The sequence below is a fragment of the Equus asinus genome, chromosome 20, assembly GCF_041296235.1.
Source record: "Equus asinus isolate D_3611 breed Donkey chromosome 20, EquAss-T2T_v2, whole genome shotgun sequence".
Taxonomy (NCBI): Eukaryota; Metazoa; Chordata; class Mammalia; order Perissodactyla; family Equidae; genus Equus; species Equus asinus.
The window spans coordinates 111647215-111667924 of NC_091809.1; the positions used below are offsets into that span (position 1 = coordinate 111647215).

A 20710-nucleotide genomic window follows, 5' to 3' on the forward strand; every position below is an offset into this window, starting at 1 on the left:
TACAAAGCCATAGTAATCAAAACAGCATGGTACTGGTACAAAAACAGACACACAGATCAATGGAACAGAACTGAAAGCCTAGAAATAAAAGCACACATCTACAGACAGCTAATCTTTGACAAAGGAGCCAAGAACATACAATGGAGAAAGGAAATGCTCTCCAATAAATGGTGTTGAGAAAACTGGACAGCCACATGCAAAAAAATGAAAGTAGACCATTATCTTTTGCCATACACAAAAATTAACTCAAAATGGATAAAAGACTTGAAGGTAAGACCTGAGACCATAAAACTCCTAGAAGAAAATATAGGCAGTACACTCTTTGACATCAGTCTTAGAAGCATCTTTTCAAATATCATGTCTACTCTGGCAAGGGAAACAAAAGATAAAATAAATAAATGAGACTTCATCAGACTAAAAAGCTTCTGCAAGGCAAAGGAAATCAGGAACAAAATGAAAAGACAACACACCAACTGGGAGAAAATATTTGCACGTCATATATCAAACAAGGGGTTAATCTCCAAAGTACATAAAGAACTTACACAACTCAACAAGAAAACAACAAACAACCTGATCAAAAAATAGGCAGAGGATATGAACAGACATTTTTCCAAACAAGATATACTGATAATCAATAGGCACATGAAAATATGTTCAACATCCCTAATCATTAGGCTAACGCAAATCAAAACTACCATGAGATATCACCTTACACCTGTTAGAATGGCTGTAATCACTAAGACTAAAAATAGCAAACATTGGAGAGGCTGTGGAGAAAAGGGATCTTCATACACTGCTGGTGGGAGTGCAAACTGGTGCAGCCACTGTGGAAACAGTATGGAGATGTCTCAGGAAATTAAAAATAGAAATACCATATGACCCAGCCATCCCACTACCCCATATTTATCCAAAGAACTTGAAATCACCAATTCAAAGAGACTTAAGCACCCCTGTGTTCACTGCAGCGTTATTTACCATAACCAAGACGTGGAAGCAACCCATGTACTGACTGACTGATGACTGGGTAAAGAAGATGTGGCATATGTATACACAATGGAATACTACTCAGCCAGAAAAAAAGAGAAAATCGTCCCATTTTCAATAACATGGATGGACCTTGAGGGCATGATGTTAAGCAAAGTAAGCCAGACAGAGAAAGACAAACACTGCAGGATTTCACTCATAATGGAAGATAAACATATGGACAAAGAGAACACATTAGTGGTTACCAGAGGGCAAGGGGGTTGAGGGGTGGTATAATGGGTAAAGGGGCACATTTATATGGTGACTGACAAATAATAATGTACAATTGAAATTTCACAATGTATAAACTATTATGACCTCAATAAAATAATAACAATAATAATAAAAAATGCAGCAGTTCACAGCTTCTCTTCAATTTGATTTTGGAATTTTTAAAGGCAGGAATTGCTTTGCATTCTCATCATATTTTGCACTTAATACTAATATCAAGACTCTTAATAGCACATTATTATCATCAAAAAAAACTACCATTTACTGAGTATTGACTATGTGCCAGGAATTGGGCTAAACTTTTTTTTTTTGAGGAAGATTAGCCCTGAGCTAACATCTGCTGCTAATCCTCCTCTTTTTGCTGAGGAAGACTGGCCCTGAGCTAACATCCATGCCCATCTTCCTCTACTTTATATGTGGGACGCCTGCCACAGCATGGCTTGATGAGTGGTGCCATGTCCACACCCGGGATCCGAACTGGCGAACCCCAGGACGCCAAAGCGGAACATGTGCACTTAACCACTGGGCCGCCGGGCCAGTCCCTGGGCTAAGCTTTAACATTTGTGATATTATTTAAATTTTACAGTAATCTTTATCCCTCTTTTGTGTATGAGGAAATAGAGTCTCAGTGATATTAAACAGCTTGCCCCAAATCACAGAGTGAGTACTCGGAAGAGCTATGACTGGAAGGCAGGCTGATCTGTCTCCAGATTCTGAGACGTCAATCAGGAAGCTGTATCATCTCTCTTATAAGTACTCAAAGGCATTTATGAAATGAATGAGTGAATATAAAAGTGAGAGATTAATGCATATCATTTATCTATATGAATTGACTCTCAAGTATTAACGAGCAATAAACAGGAGAGAAGACAATGAACAAAGGTGAGCAACGGGAGTTAAAGATTTAAATCTTGATACTAAGATCACCAAATCAAAACCAATGTGTTCTGAGCATATAACCATTGGAGAATTGTTTTGTCTGCTCAGTTGATCCTCTTGCCTCTAATGCACAGAATGGCCAACTAGAGACTTTTCATCCAAGAAGAACGCATGTATGACAAATATACGGATGATAACAAGTCAATCAAAAGGACTGTCAGTCAGTTGTATTCAAATAGATAAACCGATGGGCAACTGAAATGATTACACATACTGCAACATTATTATTCTTCAATAACTGAATTGAAGACAACATTATTGATTTTTCAGAACTATTTGCAGAGACTATTTATTATCAAAGGATGATCCTAGTATTTCTGTTTTTAAAAAGTAAAAATAATTCTAAGATAGCATATGTTATAGTTTGATTAACTCTGTAGTCCAATTTAAAAACATGAAAAATATAAAGGATGGCTCACGTTTGCATAAGAAAATAAAGAAAATAAAATGCTGTTAGAAAGTATAAATTCAGGCCCCTTATTTGATTAGCTAAGTTATAAACTTTACAAAATAGAAATCAAAAACAGTAACTCAACAAACCTCATGATCAATACGATTCCCACAACCTTAATCAATTTTCACTAGTAACTTGGTGGGGAAATGTTTCATGACTCTATGAACTCATGAAAATCAGGGACTTTTTGTATATATTTTTATATGCTTAGTGTCCAGCAAAGGTTAGGCAGAAGAAAAAATGTGCTTAACAAACGTTCACAGATTGAACGAATGCATTCTGGACAAGAGTCAAAGATGTTTGTTACAGAGCAATTTACAAACTTGAAATGTTGGAAACTACCTAATTGTTCAATAACAGAGGAATGATTAAGTAAAGTGTGGTGATGTTATTAGCCATAAAAAACAAATGGAAAATTTATACCTGAAAAATACAATAACAGACATCAAGAACTCCAGTGTGTGGATTTAGCAGCAGATTAGAAAAAGCTAAAGAGAGAATTAATGAGATGAGATACAGGTCAAAAGAAAATATTCACACTAAACCACAAGGAGACAAACAGTGGAAAATGCAAAATAGAGCACAAGAGACATAGGGTTTACAGTAAAAAAATTGAAAAGTTCTAATGTACATGTCATTAGTGTTCCTTCAGAGAAGAGAGAGAAAACGCAGCAGAAACAATATTTGAAAAAATAATTGCAGAGAATTTTCCACACAGTCAGCCACAGATTTAAGTCCTAAGACCTTCAAGTATTATGCATACAAAACAATAAAAATAACACCAAAAAAATACTAAGGAAAATCACAGTTAAAATCCAATAGGAAGACAAACCCTTAAAGTCAGCCAGTGAGAAACAACACATTGCCTTTGAAGGAGCAACAAAACTCATACATCACTTCTCAACTGAAAAAGAAAAAAAACGGAAGCCAAGACAATGGAATGACATCTTCCATCTGTTGTGAAAAAAAATAGCTGACAACCTAGAATTTCACACCCAGTAAAAATATGAAAATGAGAATATGGACGTGAAATATACATATTCTATGAAAAATAAAAATGGAGAGAATTAATTACCAACAAATCTACACCTAAGGAAATATTAAACTATGTTCTTCCTGATGGAAGCCCAGAGATACAGACAGAAATAACGATCAGCAAAAAGCGTAAAAATGTGGCTGAGTCTAAATGAATATCAACTAAGAAAATAATAATCATGATGTTTCATAGGGTTTGAAACACATATAGAATTAAAACACACACCAACACTTAGTCAGAAAGTGTATAGATGGAGAGTAAGACTTGCAGGTTCTTTGAATTGTCTGAGAAGTGATAAAAACACTAGTTGATAATGTTAATAAGTCAAGGGAGGATGTATAATCTCTAGAATAACCACTAAAGGAAGAGTAAAAGAAGGCCTAACTACCAAGATAACTGGGAGGAAGGGAATGAAGTGATACACAACACTCAACGAATCCAAGAGAAGGCAAAAAAAGAGAGAGAGAGAAAACAGAACATAGAGTGGATAGAACACACAGAAACCAAACAGCAACATGTTAACATGTTAGATTTAAACCCCAAATATCAGCAATTATGTTATAGGCAAATGGACTAAACACTTCAATTAAAAGACAGATCATCATACTGCATTACACTTTCACTCAAAACACTCTTTTGATATAAAGATAAAATTTGAAAATAAAAGGATACAAAATATATCGTGCAAACACTTACGAAAAAGCTGGAGTCACTATATTAATATGAGACAAAATAAACTTTAAGTAAAAAAAAAAAGCATTCCTAGGGATAAAGAAGAGATTTCCATAATAACATAAGGTTGAATTCATCAGAAAGATATAACAATTCTAAAATTATGTGCACCTAACAAATAGCCTCAAATTATAGAAAAGAAAAATTCATAAAACTAATAAAAGGAGAAATAGACAAATCTACAATTATAGTGGGAGATTTTAACGATATTTCTCTCAGTAAATGATCTAACAAGTAGACGAAATACCAGTAAGTATACACAAAATTTGAAAACACCTTTACCAAACTTGATCTGATTGACATATACAGAACACTGCCCCCCAAACAGAGGAACACATCTTCTTTTCAAGTACACTTGGATCACTTATAAACACCGTCCAGATATTGGGCAGGCCATAAAGCAAATCACAACAAATGTCAGAGCTGAAATCATACCAAAAATGTTTTCAACCACTGTGAAATTAATTTAGAAGTCATTAACACACATACAAACCAGAAAAGTTTCCTATATTTGGAAATTCAGAATATACTTCTGAGTGATCCATGGATCAAAGATTGCAACAAAATGGAAATGATAATGAAAACATGACATTAAAATTGGTGGAATGAAGCTAAAGCCATGCTTAGAGGTAAATTTATATCCTTAAACATATATACCAGAAAAGAAGAAAGGCTGAAAAAAATCAGGCCTTGAAGAGGGTAGGAGTTTAGTGAGGAAACAGGAGATCTGGGCATTTTGGTCAAGGAAACCAGCATGATCCACGTCCAGTCAACCTGGGCCTGGACAAGCACAGGGAGGTTCTGAGACAAGGATACAGCCTGTCAGCTGCTGTTTCATTTGACTTAGTAGGAAATGGGTAAACGCTGAAGAACTGTGAGTCAGTGAGTGCAATGTTCAGAGTCAGACTTCGAAAGCACGTCACCAGGGACGAGCGTTCAGGAAGAACTGCCTTCTCCCGACCACACGTTCACCACTCTCTCTACGTGGGGATTCGTCTGGCAGCTCTCTTCCCTGCCACATTCTGTGGGGCAGCTCTGGGAGGGGAGAAGGTGCACCTGCCTTTTCCACACTGTATCCACATGCCTAGGACAGTGCGTGCAGTATAGAAAAGGCTCAGTAAATATCTGTTCATTAATAAAGGATGAAGGAAATGAGAGATGCAGAAATCAGGTAGAAAGCCACTGCAAGAGTAGGGCTTAGTTTTGGATCGACACATGAGGAGGTCGTAGGGCTACAGTTGTCCAGCAGACAGTGAGGGTCTTGACATGTACATAAGAATGCTCAGACTAGCTCCCTCTCTATCTTCTTATTTCCATAAGCCACATTACTTCACTCATTTATCCCTTCCCTCGCTCAATAACCTTGGATTGAGTAACTACTGTGTACCAGGTATGCTCTGGTCCTGGAGGCACAGATGTGAATCAAACAGAGTTCCTGCTGAAACAGAGTTTACATTCTAAAGGGGCAATTCAGACGGTAAAACAATATGCCTATGACAGGCAGTAATAAGAGCCTTGGAGAAAATCAAGCAGGGGGAGAGGATGACAGGGTGTGGGCGAACATGGCGTGTCTGAGAGACTGCAGGAAGCCACACCTGCTGGAGTGGAGGAGGGAGGGAAGAGCGGTGTTCAGAGAGATACCAAGGGCCTGGTAAAGTAGGACCACGCAGCGAGTACTGAAGACTTTGGTTTCACTCCAAAGGAAATAAACAGCCACTGGAGGATGTGGAGCTGAGAATTCCCATGATCTGACTTATGAACATGAAGGATTATTCTGCTTTGTAGGGGAAAAGGGTAGAAAGAAAGAGACAAGTTGGAAATCTAACCTACAGGTCACTTTGCTTGAACTCTGCTCTCACTCAATTCCATATACTGTAACCTAACAATAGCTCCACCCTCAGTCTCCTCCTCATCCATCCCCATCGGTCAAACCTAGAACCTCACTAACTACTCCCTCCACTATGATAGCACTACACGGGCAGGCTAGTGTAGGCGCTACGAGCTTGAAGAACGGAGGAGCGGAGTTTCCAACGCAGATCTTCAATAGCTTTACAAACAATATTGAAGAAAACAGAAAGATAAATAGTACCTTTTAAAAAATAGAAAGTAAGCAGCATAATTGAAGGTTTGGGTACCTCATGGTATAAGTGAGAAAAAAATTAATCAAAAAATGCCTACTTTAAAGCCTTTGATAATTTCTGAATTAATGCACATTTATGGATATAAACCCAATTCTTTGGAATGCTTAATTTTGACTTTGTTTCAAAGAAGCAAGTGCAATTAGATTATTTATTCATTTTATTTTAACTTACAGAGAATATATTGGAATTAATTTAAAAATATACCAAAATGCCAACAGGAAACAGTATCAGCCAGTATCAGGAAATTTGACTTTTCGAATTAAAAAGAAGAATTATAAGCATATCTCTGCATCTCTGGAACACACAATAACTTCATGTCCTTACACCCAACGGCATACTCTTGTATACAGTATAAAAGGGCCAGAGGCTAATGCTTGGAGCTGAGCCTGGCCACAGCTAGGAACACTAATGAAACCTAATACGAGACTTTACTCCTAGGAAGTATAATTGGATTTAACAAATATCAAAAGCAATTATTATATTAACATTTGCCTTCATTGATAAGAGTCCTAGAAATAAGGATTTGCGCGTGTCAATTTAACAGTCCACTTTCCCTAAAAAGACGGTCTGACTCTTATCAAAACTGACCCATGCATTCACTGTCTCTACAAGAATTGTGTTGATATTTGATGAGCAAAATGACAAGAATGTTCTAATCAAATAAGACGGTTACAGACTGCCATCAACTACATGCAAAATTACATACATGATTTAATAGAGTAATAAATCATATGCCATTGAATACTCAAGAAAATCAAAACACAACTCTTCCAATTCTTAATATGTGTTTTTCTACAATTTATAATTCTATGGACATGGTCATCATTTGTCTGCTTACAGTAGTTCTCATTCCTATTAACTGGCCTTTCTTTGAAAAGCAGGAGACTACAACAGTTCTGTTAGCCAGTGCATCTCAAACCTGTTACTAAGAGAGAAAAACCTTGAATGCAGAAAAAAGTATGTCACTTCATGCTTGTTTTCAAGCTTCATTTCTTCTATTCTGTCAGGGGAAAAGGCCTTATGAAAACTGACCAGGGCAGTAGAGTTTGGATTCTATCCTCTTGGAAGGGAAAATCCAATAAAGTGAGTACCAAATGTTCAGCGTTCACTTCATGCCGACTGCAGCCAGACTTCATTACAGTAGAAGGACTGATTTTATGGCAATTGTAAAAACGTAAATAAGCTTTAAAATTGATTCAGGAATTGTATTTTATAAATCAAGTCTTGGTTTTAATTTGAACAATTCTCTTAGGATACGATGCACATTATTCAGAACGTTCTGCTTTCTTGATGCCTGAAATAGTGACACTTCAGGAAACCAGGCAACAGAGACACCTGTTTCTTACCAAATTACATCTCCTAATGATTATAACAATTTTATGCACTAGATTAACTTTAAAATGTAAATATTGCAATATTTTAAAGTTTAAATTATTAGATAGAAATTTATTTAAAAAGTAGCAGTGGAAAATGTGAACCAAAATATAGCGTATCCTTATCTATTTTAGCCCAAATAGTCCTGCTAATAAAGCATGTTTCAAGTAACTACATTAAAAATGCTTTTCATAACTTATGTTGATTTTTGTCCTATTGTGAATATAATATTCAATTATCAAAATTTGGAAAACAAACCACAGATAAAAATTTTAAACTCAGTAACAACTGTCAATATTTTGATATATTTCCTTCGAGTTGCCTACCCATCTGGTCAGCTATCTATCTATCTTTACCTTCATCTATACAAAATTAGGATAATGCTAAACATATTTCATAACTTGCTATTTTATTAGTATCAAAACCCATGAGACATTAAAGTACATCGGAAATGAAAGGAAGCAAAGGACTTTTAAATGTTCTCTTCTGAAAGAGTGAAGTCCATGCCAGGTTGAGTCACGGAGAGAAATGTCAGCGCGGTGGGCAGCAGCTGCTCGCTTCCCTGGGAAGGAAGCGCCGGTAGGAGAACGGCGGCGGGCAAACCCCTCAGCGCTGCGAGTCACTAGTGGGAAAAGAACAAAGGCCTTTCCAGCGCGACTAACACAGATGTACCCAAAGGCAAACTGTCAGAACCGGTTAGGATGACAGCTACTCACAGTTCATTATTTCCTTCTCACAGGTCACTGTGTGACAAGCTGGGTCAGTGTGCTTTGTCGGCCTCCCAGTCCTTCCCCACCCCCATTCAATCTAAATAAGGGTGAGGGCTCCGTTGGACAGACGAACATAAACAAACACATTCCAGACACTTAACGGTGCCTGAATATGGCATTTATTTTATTTTGGACTGAATTTAGAATTAAATGTACACACAACTTACTTTATCCATGCAAGAAGAGAACCACATTTCTCTATCACTGACAGAGGAAGCAAGACCACTTTAAGTGTGGCTAAAGCAAACAGAAAGATATAACCCATCATGAACTAAGAATCTGGCATTAAAGACCTTACACAGTAAGAGATTTTCCTTTTTCTTCAGTGGGAAAAAGCATTTTTCCACATTACCAAAAAAAAAAAAAGGATCAACAATCAGATTGCTTTCCACAAGGCTTTGAGTTCGAAATTAAATGACATGATTCTGTAGATAGGAGAGCCCAGTTTGTGGTGACTGTTGCAGTTTTTTTTAATTTTTAAGGATAAAATAATACACCAATCAAAATGGCAGCAGTCTAATCAAAGCTTTTATGAAGTAATACACACAAGATTTTAGTAATGACTTCATACGGCAGCTCAATACGATGACATTCTGTTACGAAATCAGTAGAATAAAAACAACCAGGCATGAGGAATAAAGCAGAGAGTAAGAGCACAATCACAGACCAAATAGATGCAGGTTCGAACCCTATGTCCCCCGTCAACCAGCTGTGTGATTGGACAACAACAACACCTCTCTGAGCCCCATTGCTGTATCTTCGTGGATTATCAGAGTACCTCACCATCAGGTTATTATGACAATAAGTAAACCAATCTATCGCGTAGTTACAGGATAAGTAAGTACTCAGAGGAGCAGTTGGCACATAGTAAGTATTCTAAAAAACGACAGCTATTAGCTACCTGTCTCAAATGTAGGACATACAGAGCTGAACTGAACCGCCATCCGAGGTGTGAAACACACTGGTTAATCATGACAAAGGGGTTTTTAAAAATCTCTACTCCATTCAAGTGCAAGCGTCTGTAAATCAGTAAATCGAGACTGTTGGATTCAACAAGAAATCAGGGATTTGTAGTCTCCCTTAACATTTTCCACCTCTTATTTAGTCTTCACTGAAGCCTGTGAATATTAATATTCTCTTATTATTCCCTTTCTAAACTGCTCCACCTTATTTAAAGTCGCCCTTCCGAGATATCCACTCAAAATAAGGCCCCATTGGAAAGGCTGAAGATTTGGAGAACACGAAGACAAGAAGTCAAGTGGTCGGCAGAGCAGCACAGAGGCTGAGAGGAAGACTGCGGGCTCACACAGCCCTGCCTTAAATTACTAGCGGGAAGGCCTTAGCCCAGTAACTTAATCTCTCTGCGCCTCACCTTCCTCATCAGTAAAACAGAGATGAACACCTCAGTGGTACCCACCTCACAGGTTCCCGGGAAACAACACACAAACAGCACTTACGCAAAGCCAGCACATGTTATGAACAGCCGAATGAGAGCTTTCATTTTCACACGTTACCTGCCGCTAACTACCAGTCTGCCTGTCCCCAGATTCGGCTACTTGTTTCTTCTCTCCTTCCTTGGCTACTTCTAAGAAAGTACACACATTATATCTCTGTGTCTTCTTATTCTTTTCAACTATACATTCTTTCTTCAGATTATTTGCTCATTCTTGATTCCCTGATGTTCTGTAAGTCTATTTCTTTTTCTAGTTTTCACAACTGAAATCATTTCACGTTATTCTTTATTTTGTAAAATCATCACTGATAAAACCATGTGAATGTAAAGCCGTCTCTGAGGCTGGGGTAACAGAACGCCCTGACTCTCCTACATTTCGAAAGCACGTAACCTCACAAAGCAACCCGGGGTTTAAATAATCGACATGCCAAATTCAGTACCATGTTCTAATTTTGCCCCACAATTCTTTCCAAAATGGGAGGAAAGTAATTGTCTCAGTACTTACTCTTTACTCAAAATAACTTTGTTAAGGAACAGAAAGAGAAGGAGAGAAACTGAAATTACATCTATTGTGTAAATTGTGGGGGTGGAGAGGAGAATGCAGATAAATCCCTGTGGCTTTAAGAGAAAACAAAGACGGCAGCCAGAAGAGTTGCTGGAGCCCAAGACACAGCCCCAGGGAATGTCGCTAAGAAAGGCCCCTGGGAAATTTCTATGAAGTTAAAATCCTGAATATATTTGCCAGTCAATTCCTATTGACTAAAAACCACAAATCTAAATACACCCCCCCATTAAAAACTTTTTCCTATCTCTACTTGTTTTCAGAACATTTTCACAGCTACTACTTATTGAGTGTTTACTACATTCCTGGAAATTTAAAGACATCTCATTTAGTTCCAACACTCACATAGGTATTGTGTTACATTAAGTGACATTAAGCGCTTTGTTGTTGTTTTTTCTGGGTTTTGCCTCATATTCCCTAACACGATATGCCTTTCTCCCAATGTTCCATCATGACTGTCTTGCCTTGTGAGGGAGACACAAGACAAATTTCTGAAGTACGACGCCCTCAACCCTCAGAGCAAATACTCCCAGGCTGGGGAAGGAGGGAGGGAGTCACAGGTGAATTATCACTGGGGTCCCTGCACAGTGACCCACCAGCATCAAACGTGGGACCTCCACACAGAGCTCAGAAACCTGAGAGCAGGAGGAGCCCTTGCCTCACTGAGCAGAGCTCAGCATAACGACGGGCCCCCAGCATGCTCTCAAAAATAGAAATGGCTACAAGATAGGCAATGTTGGGCACAAAAAACAGTATGTGACCTCCCCAGCGCCCCGGTGTTCCCTGAGCTCTCGCTTTACATGAAAACTTTAAAATCTGCCCCAAGGACTTATATTCTAGTGACCTGGGGGGAGAGTCGCCTGGCTGGAGGCTGCAGCCTGGTGGGTGTGTGGTGGAGCATCAGAGAGCCGAGGCCCTCATGTATGGCTAAAAGCAGGCGCCTGGCACCCCGTACAGTAAGGTACTCAATTTCTTGTCTCGTCTCTCTTTGCCCTCTCTTCCTCAAAACAACAAAATCAAAGGATTTAGGGTTTAAACAATACATTAAAGAAATAATAAATTGAAGAGTCACTTTGGTTATCAGGAAAAAAATGTTCCCCTCCTGTCAAAATCTGAGGCAAGAACATGTAATGTAAAAATATAAAATAGCTTTTAATTGAAATGAAAAATTACGTTGCACACCTTAAACTTGCACAATGTTATACGTCAACTATATCTCAATAAAGCTGGAAAAAATTTTTTTTTTTTCTTTTTATTTTTTTCCTGTTTCTCCCCAAAGCCCCCCGGTACATAGTTGTATATTCTTCGTTGTGGGTCCTTCTAGTTGTGGCATGTGGGACGCTGCCTCAGCGTGGTTTGATGAGCAGTGCCATGTCCGCGCCCAGGATTCGAACCAACGAAACACTGGGCCGCCTGCAGCGGAGCGCGTGAACTTAACCACTCGGCCACGGGGCCAGCCCCGAAAAAAATTTTTTAAATAAATTAAAAGTTGCCATTTTTTCTTTTTTCATGCACTTGGAATTTCTATCTATAGTTAGAATATTTAAACTTAGGAATTCTCCTGAACTTTGGTGAGTATGGTAAGAACCGTATTACTCCTTTAAGAGTGCTTCAGTCAAACTTACTTTCAAACAATTATGTATTAAAATTGCAGTTTATAAAGTCATTTTTTGATTTACAACAACAAACCCAACAAAATAAGGATAATAAACTTTATAATAAACTTTAGTTTTCCAATTTACAAAGAGGATCAGAGAAGTAGTTTCCATTTCCAACCAAGGATGACCTTCAATAGGTTAGTAAAATCGTGGATGTTAGTTTTATTCTAGGAATGGAAGGTATGTCAGTGTGCTAAATTATCACTACTTAAGACCGTCTATTGTGCACTTATCCCTGGGTCTAAATAATAAAATATTCTGCTCATGGAACATACACAGGATTGTCCGTGCCAGGGGCCTCCTGAAAGACTTCTTGGTATTCTCACAGTTGGATTTATGCTCAGGACTGCCTGGCCTCAGTTATGCTATTTCAGAGTATTTTAGTGAGATCCCAGCACGGCAGCCCTTCCTAAGTATACTTATAAATAATACCATACATTAATCTTTAACAATATACACATAAATGTCACCTCTCTTCATCAAATGTGACCCGAAAACTACTGTGCTTGAAAGCCAAAGGGCTTTTGAGATATTTCAATAATCTCCCAGAAATCAATCTTACATGAAACTGAAGGGAAACATCGAATGTCATTGAGCAATCGAGCTCCGTTCCGTCAGTGCCCTACCTCTGAGCGGACGCCTGAGGATGCTTCCCCTCCAGCTTCCTCATCACTGCCACTGTCAGCCGCCCTGTCTCCCCAGGAGAACCTTCTGGCATTAAACCGGTGTCTGCAGGCTCTGGCGGTTGCTTCAGACCAGGGACGCCAGCACTTTTTTGCAGAACCTAATAAATGAAATGTAGGAATAATGTAGCTAATTTTCAATGAGTGAAAATATCTAAACTATAACATGCCAAAAATTTAAGAATACACTTTTCATAGTTCCTTAGTTTTCTTCATCCAGCACAGAAATCATTTGTCCGTGCCCAGAACAAAAGAAGGCAGCCTTAAGAAAAGACAGCATGTCACCATCCATTGAATAAAATAATGTTTATATAGAGATGTTTACATAAATATAAATGTGCATATGGATATTTATGTTATGTGCATGATGTTAAACAATGAGTAACATTAAGATGTGAATTCATGCTTGCCTCCTAAAAACAACTTGAACATTTTTCTCTTTTCAAAATGCGTGTGGAGATCTATTTCTGTCTTGCCTCTGGCTCGCCTCACTGACCTCTTCTGCTAAGCTGCTGCCATGTTCCTGATGAGCTGTGGTCCGGGCGCCATGGTGAATGTGAGACTCCATCTGGGTCACATCCACTTGTGCATTTAGCTCCTCTAGGTAGGTCAGAGCAAACTGAGGATAAGCCTGTAGGAAAGGGAAAAAAAAAGTAGCACCAGCCTTGTAAACAACAGCCAAAACTCTACACAACTGGAATGATGGGAGGATAAACTAGATTAATAGTAAAAAGGTCTGGCTAATAAACTTTGCATTTTATTATCAATTTCAGATCAAAATGTAGCCAAGTAACTTTAAGATTTCTAATTAGTTGTTTAATCTGATCAAGTTTTACTAGATGGCTATCTTCCCGCTTAGAGAGATAAGATTAAAATATTAAAGCATCTTATATATTAATAATAATAGCTAACATTTATTTAGTTATTGCTACATAAAATGTATTATTGTAAACACATTACATCCATGTAATGTGCAGCTGCTGTACTGTTTGGAAATATTCAGTTCTGTTCTAGAAGACAAGACAACAAATGGGATGGACGAAACCCTTAGCTGCATGAAGCATGGATCAGTTAGTAACCTGAGAAATATCAGTCAGAAAGTAAGTGGAGCATTTGACTATGAACATAGATAGAAAGGGGTAGGAGGACAAAGCAGACACTTCACAGTCATGATTTACTAAAAACAAACAAAGCAACAAATATAAATAATTTATACACTAACAGAAATGCAGCACATGAGTCACGCCGCAATCATGAGATCTTTAAGTGGCTACCCATTGCTGATCTCACGGTGGAGCCTCTGCTGGATAAAACCCACGGCTGCCAGTCGGGCTGGCTGGGGAGCACAGCTACTGGCCTGGTGCTCTCCCAACCAGCTCTCTCCTGGCGCAGGTGTGTGTCGTTGCTGCGGGCACCTTTTGTCTGAGGGCCCCCTGGCTCACATTTCAGCTCTGGTCCTTGCAACCACATCACTGGCAGGAAACAATGATGCCACACAGAGATGTGTCGATACTGCAGAGATTCCGGTAACGTGGCCCTGCGACCCACTTGCACCTTCAGTGTGTTAACCTAGCCCTTCTCTCTTCCCCTACATTTTGCTTTAAATTGGTTTAAAAAGTCGTGATCTGAGCATTTTAATTTGTTCTGTGTACCTTGCTGTTCCACGAGCTCTGGGACAGACCGTCTAGGAGCATACCAGAGCCTACCATCGCATCAAAGCAATTTCCCACATGATTACATATTGACATTTTAATCCTCGCAACAGCCCTTTGAAACAGGTCCTCTTATTGCGTCCATTTTAAAGACGAGGAAACAGACACAGGGAGGTCAAGCAACTTGCTCAGTGTCGTCCAGCTTGTTTACTGGTCCATAAAGCCTAGACATGCGGCCTCGAGTATGGTATAATCCTTTTTTTAAGTGTGGAACTAAAGTTCTAACAAACAGTATGAGGTGTTTAGTGGATAATCAAAGGGCACCAAAGTCCTTATATTGTCCTGGAAAAAGAGACACTGAATAACTTTCAACTTTGCTAGAAAATGTATAACTAAATATGCACTTTAAAAATGTAAGGGACTCCAGACACTTAAACACATATTACTAAGTGAAAGACGTCAACTTGAAAAGGCCACGTGTTGCACGTGATTCCAACTATATGACCTTCTGGAAAAGGCAAAACTGGACACAGTAAAAAAGATCAGGGGTGGCCAGGGCTTAGGAGGGAGGGAAGGATGAAGAGACAGAGCACAGAGGGTGTTTAGGGCAGCAGACTATTCTGTTTGATACCATAATGGTGGATGCGTGTCATTGTACATTTGCCCAAACTCAAAGAATGTGTAAGAGAGAGAGTGAACCCTAATGTGAACTACGGACTTTGGGTGATAAGGTGTCAATGTAGATTCATCAGTTGTAACAAAGGCACTATTCTAGGGTGGGATGTTGATAGTGGGGGAGGTGGGTAGGGGGCACAAGGGTATACGGGAACTCTGTGTACTTTTTGCTTATTTTTCCTGTGAACTTAAAACTGCTCTGAAAAATACAGTCTTTAAAAAAAAAATGTAAGGCACTCCACCAAAAGTACAAGTGAAAAAATAAAAATAGATAAATTGTGCCATATCAAAATTTAAAACTTTTATGCCACAAATAATGTCATCAAGAATATGAAAAGATAACCCATGGAATGGGAGAAAATATTTGTAAATTATATGTCTGGTAAGGGATGTGTATCTTGAATATATAAAGAACTCTTGCAACTGAATAATAAAAAAACAAATAATCTAATTAAAAAATGAGCAAAGGATCTGAGTAGAAGATATTTCTCCAAAGAAGGTATACAAATGGCAAACAAACACATGAAAAAATGTTCAACATCGCTAGTCATTAGGGAGATACAAATAAAAATCTCAGTGACATATCACTTCACACCCACTAGGATGGCTGCAATCAAAAAGACAGAGAGGGGCTGGCTCCATGGCCGAGTGGTTAAGTTCCCACGCTCCGATGCGGCGGCCCAGGGTTCGGATCCTGGGCGTGGACATGGCACCGCTCGTCAGGCCACATTGAGGCGGCGTCCCACATCCCACAACTAGAAGGACCTGCAACTAAGATATACAACTGTGTACGGGGGGGTTTGGGGAGATAAAGCAGAAAAAAAAAAAGATTGGCAACAGTTGTTAGCCCAGGTGCCAATCTTCAAAAAAAAAAAAAATAGACAGAAAATAACAAGAGTGGACGAGGATGTGGAGTCGTCAGAACCCTCATATGTTGATGGTAAGAATATGAAATGGTGTGGCCACGTTGGAAAACAGTTTGGCCAGTCCTCAGCATTATACACATGGAGTTATCATATGATCCAGGAATTCCATGCCTAGTTACAGACCAATGAGAAATGAAAGCATGTATCCACAAACTTCTAGACACATGTTCATAGCAGTATCATTCACAGTAGCCAAGAGAGTGGAAACAAACAAACGTCCATCAACTGATAAGTAGATAAATAAAATGTGATATTTCCATACAATGGAATATTATTTGGCAATAAAAAGAAACAAATTACTAATGCAGGCTACAGTGTGGATGAACTTGGACAACATTATGCTAAGTGGAAGAAATCAGTGACAAAAGACTACATATTGCATACTTCCAGTTATAGGAAATGTCCATCATAGGCAAATCCATAAAGACAAATAGGGCTTGGGGGGGTGGGCAGAGAAAATGGTGGGAATGGGTGTGAGGTGCGAGGTATCTTTCGGGGAGATCAAAAATGTTCTAAAATTACATTGTGGTGATGGATGCACAACCCTGTGAATATCCTGAAAAATACTGAATGGTACACTTCAAATGGGAGAACTGTGTGGTATGTGAATTATATTTCAATAAAGCTATTTTTAAAAATGTAAGAGATTCAATTAAAAAACTAAAAGTACAAAGTATAGCTTTTTTTGATTTTTTATTTTTTGAGGAAGATTAACCCTGAGCTAACATCCATGGCCAATCCTTGGCTTTTTGCTGAGGAAGCCTGGTCCTGAGCTAACATCTGTGCCCATCTTCCTCTACTTTATATGCAGGACACCTGCCACAGCATGGCTCAATAAGTGGTGCGTAGGTCCACACCAGGGATCCGAACCAGCGAACCTGGGCTGCCAAAGTGGAATGTGTGAACTAACCGCTGTGCCACCGGGCTGGCCCCAACATAGCCTTTGAACCAGCAGAGGAAAAAACAGAGGAAGGGGATTCAGAAAAAGTCAGGAAGAAAGATAAAAGATACAAATTGAAAGCATGGTAAATAGAAATTTTTGTTGAGTTAGTCAAATGAATGACTATCAAAATTTTAAACATGCTTTCCCTTTGACTTAACAAGCATCCACAGACAGACAAAGATGCTCATTGCAGCAGGGCTCCCAACTGTCTGACTGTGCATCCTCGGGGAAGTGTGAAAAGCTAGAGCACGTACGGATGTCAATACGGAGGGACGGCCACAACACGTTATTGAGTGGAAAAAGGTAGGTCACAAAGTTATATATATATAACTTATTTCTACACATATCCATATACACATATATAATTAGACTTGGTATATATTATCATACATAATCTATATAATTAATCAGAAATGATCTACTATAAGTGACAATCTTTGAGGAATAAGTTTGAGAGAGACTTTTGCTTATCAGTTCTGAATTATTGGAGGGTTTTTTCACAACTAATATATACTACTTTTATTATTTAAATGGAAATCTTACTGTACAGCAAACATATGCATAATTCCTGAGAATATATACAAAACCTGCTGTTAATAACTACGGGAAATTGAATTGAAGTTTGAGAAGAAGAGACTTCTCATTAGCATATTTATTAAAATATTAATTTTTATCATGTGCAAATATAACTTTTATAAAAAATAAATATCTTTTAAAGACCCAATTAAAAATAGTGTCTTTACTGTATGTACCACTCAGGTAATCTTGGAAAGAGATTTTTGAATCACTAAGCTAACCCAAAACATTCACAAAAAAAAGTTTAATCTAAAAAAAATTAGGATTTTCATTTTACCTTGAAGCTTATGTCACATCTATAGCATTATGTTATTTTTTCTTATGTCAGTTCTTTTGTCTTAAATATGTTCAAGACCACTCAGCTGAAGTGAATATGATGGGCAATAGGGAAATACATTATTTTACATTTGTTCCAAAGCAAAACATCAAAGCCAAAATTCAGCAACAAAGATCACTATATTTTCAATATGAGAGGAAACATGAGAAATGAGATATTAAATTTGTTCTAAAATATCCCAGCATTAGAAGAATCAATTTATAAAATGTAAAATAACAGTAGACAGTAAATGCAAACTGGCTGGTTCTGATTCTGGTCATCATAACCCCCTCATATTCTGATGCTAGCTTCATGTTTCAAATCCTCTAATAGAGGTAAAGACCTTGTTTTTTTATACTTTTTGGTGAGGAAGATTGGCCCTGAGCTAACAGCTGTTGCCAATGTTCCCCATTTTTTTTCTCCCCAAAGCCCCAGTACATAGTTGTATATCCTAGTCGTTCATCATTCTACTTCTTCTATGTGGGATGTCACCAGAGCATGGCTTGATGAGCAGTGCATAGGTCCGTGCCCAGGATCCAAACCAGCAAACCCCAGGCCACCAAAGCAGAGAGCACCAACTTAACCATTCAGCCATGGGGCCGGCCTGCAGTAAAGATCTTTATATGAGCTTATTACTGAGGTATAGTTCCCTCTTACTGGAAAGCAGGCCTACCTGGAACATAAAAAACTTCAATATATATCCAATGAGATGGATGAGGAAGTGACTAAAGGTAGAGCCATGGTGTGTCTGGACATTCTCATAGACATAGCAAAGGCAAGGACCAAAAGAGAAAAAGGCATGGCCTTTGCTACCTGGAGCTGACAGTCTAGCAAACGTGGTAAATAACAGAGTGGCAAGTGCTATTATCCATCCTGGACCAGGCATCTGGAGACGCTCACGAACTGTCCTGGTGTGTCCCCTTTGGAGTCATTCTAAACCATTCCTTCCTCAGCTGGTGGCCACGCCAACGTTCTGATAACATAGTTCTGTAGTATTCTCTACTCCAAGTCCAAATTATCTTGATCCCTAACCAGACACCTAACAGCTCAATCAGCAAACCACCAGTGTCAGTAATTCTCTCCTCCAAAACTGGAACTCTAATCTTTTCCAGGGCATCAACAGCCTAATCTCTTGACTTTTCCTCGCTTCTAGTGCATCTGCACATCGCCCTAAACTGACCTCTAATGTCTTAACCCTCAGTATTTTCCAAGTCCATCTGCCCTTTGGGCTTCATTGCATTCTTCTCATTCTAATCCACTTTTTACTCACGGAAGACAAATTTTAATAAAGGACATCTTTGATCACAACATTTCCACTTCAAAAACAGTACACCCAGTGCCTACGGATGAACATCCTACAGCCCCATCCTGGTTTCAAATTCCAGCTGCGCTAGTTACCAGCTTTGAGACTGTAAGTTCCACTTCCTGAGGGAGAAGTTTTCTACTGAAAGTTGAGTAAGACCTTGCTCAGAATTTCACGCTGACCAAATTCACGCTCAGGACACAGTGGCAACTCTCTGCTTGCTACAAAGGATCCCATCCATTTATGAGATTATTTTCAACCTAACAGAGCTGGGGAAGCATCTTCATCGCTCCCACGATCTTCCCTCCACGGACACCAGAAAGGCCCCATATCCGATCTAACTTGGGGCTCCACAGGGATCTTAAGTCCTCGTGGGAGGTAAGGCAGGCAGGTCAGCAGAATCTCACCCGGAATGTTCTAAACTCTACAGACCCTCTCCTCTTGGTCAGTACATGATCAGGCATATTTTTGAAAAGTGTTTCTTTTTTTCCCTGATTATAAACACACATTTATAGAAAACATAGGAGAACTCAAAAAAATTATTATCCAAGGCTGGCCCGGTGGAGCAGCAGTTAAGTTCGCACGTCCCACTTCAGCGGCCCGGGGTTCACTGGTTTGGATCCCGGGTACAGATATATGGCACCGCTCATTAAGCCATGCTGTGGCAGGCGTCCCACTTATAACATAGACTAAGATGGGCGCGGATGTTAGCCCAGGGCCAGTCTTCATCAGCACAAAGAGGAGGATTGGCAGCAGATGTTAGCTCAGGGCTAATCTTCCTCAAAAAAAAAAAAAATTATTATCCAGCCTCCTACCACACATTTTATGTATAAACTTCCAGTTTTGTTTCTACACACACACACACACCCCTTTAATACAATACAAATAAATAAATAATATTGTTTTCTTATCTGATTTTTCTCAAATCATAACATTAGCATTTTCCTTTGTCATCATAACTTATTCTAGATTATTTGTAATGCCACTATATAGTATCCATAATAAAGACATACCATAATATATTTATACAAGCTCACTGTTGACTGCTTAACCTGTTTTCAGTTTTCACTATTATAAACAATGCTTTAATGAACATCCTTAAGCTGTGTTATAGTGCGTACTCTTGATTAATTCCTTGGGGCAAGCTGCTGTAGGTGGGACTTCTGAGTCAAAGGGAATATGTATTCTTTACAAATTTTGACAAGTATTGCCAAACTGACCCTCAGAAATATTGTAACCCTCCATAGTCCCCGTGTTCCCTGA

At 38.8% G+C, this 20710-nt stretch overlaps 1 protein-coding gene across 3 annotated transcripts in view; it reads right to left on the minus strand.

The window, feature by feature from the left end:
- Positions 1–20710, minus strand: part of DCDC1 (doublecortin domain containing 1) — a 428668-nt gene that overhangs the window by 150566 nt on the left and 257392 nt on the right. For all 3 annotated transcript variants that reach the window (XM_070491394.1, XM_070491395.1, XM_070491396.1), the window contains 2 exons: positions 13553–13687; positions 13000–13157 (listed from right to left, as the gene is read on the minus strand). In XM_070491394.1, the coding sequence (XP_070347495.1) occupies positions 13000–13157; positions 13553–13687 (293 nt within the window). The remainder of the gene's footprint in view (positions 1–12999; positions 13158–13552; positions 13688–20710) is intronic.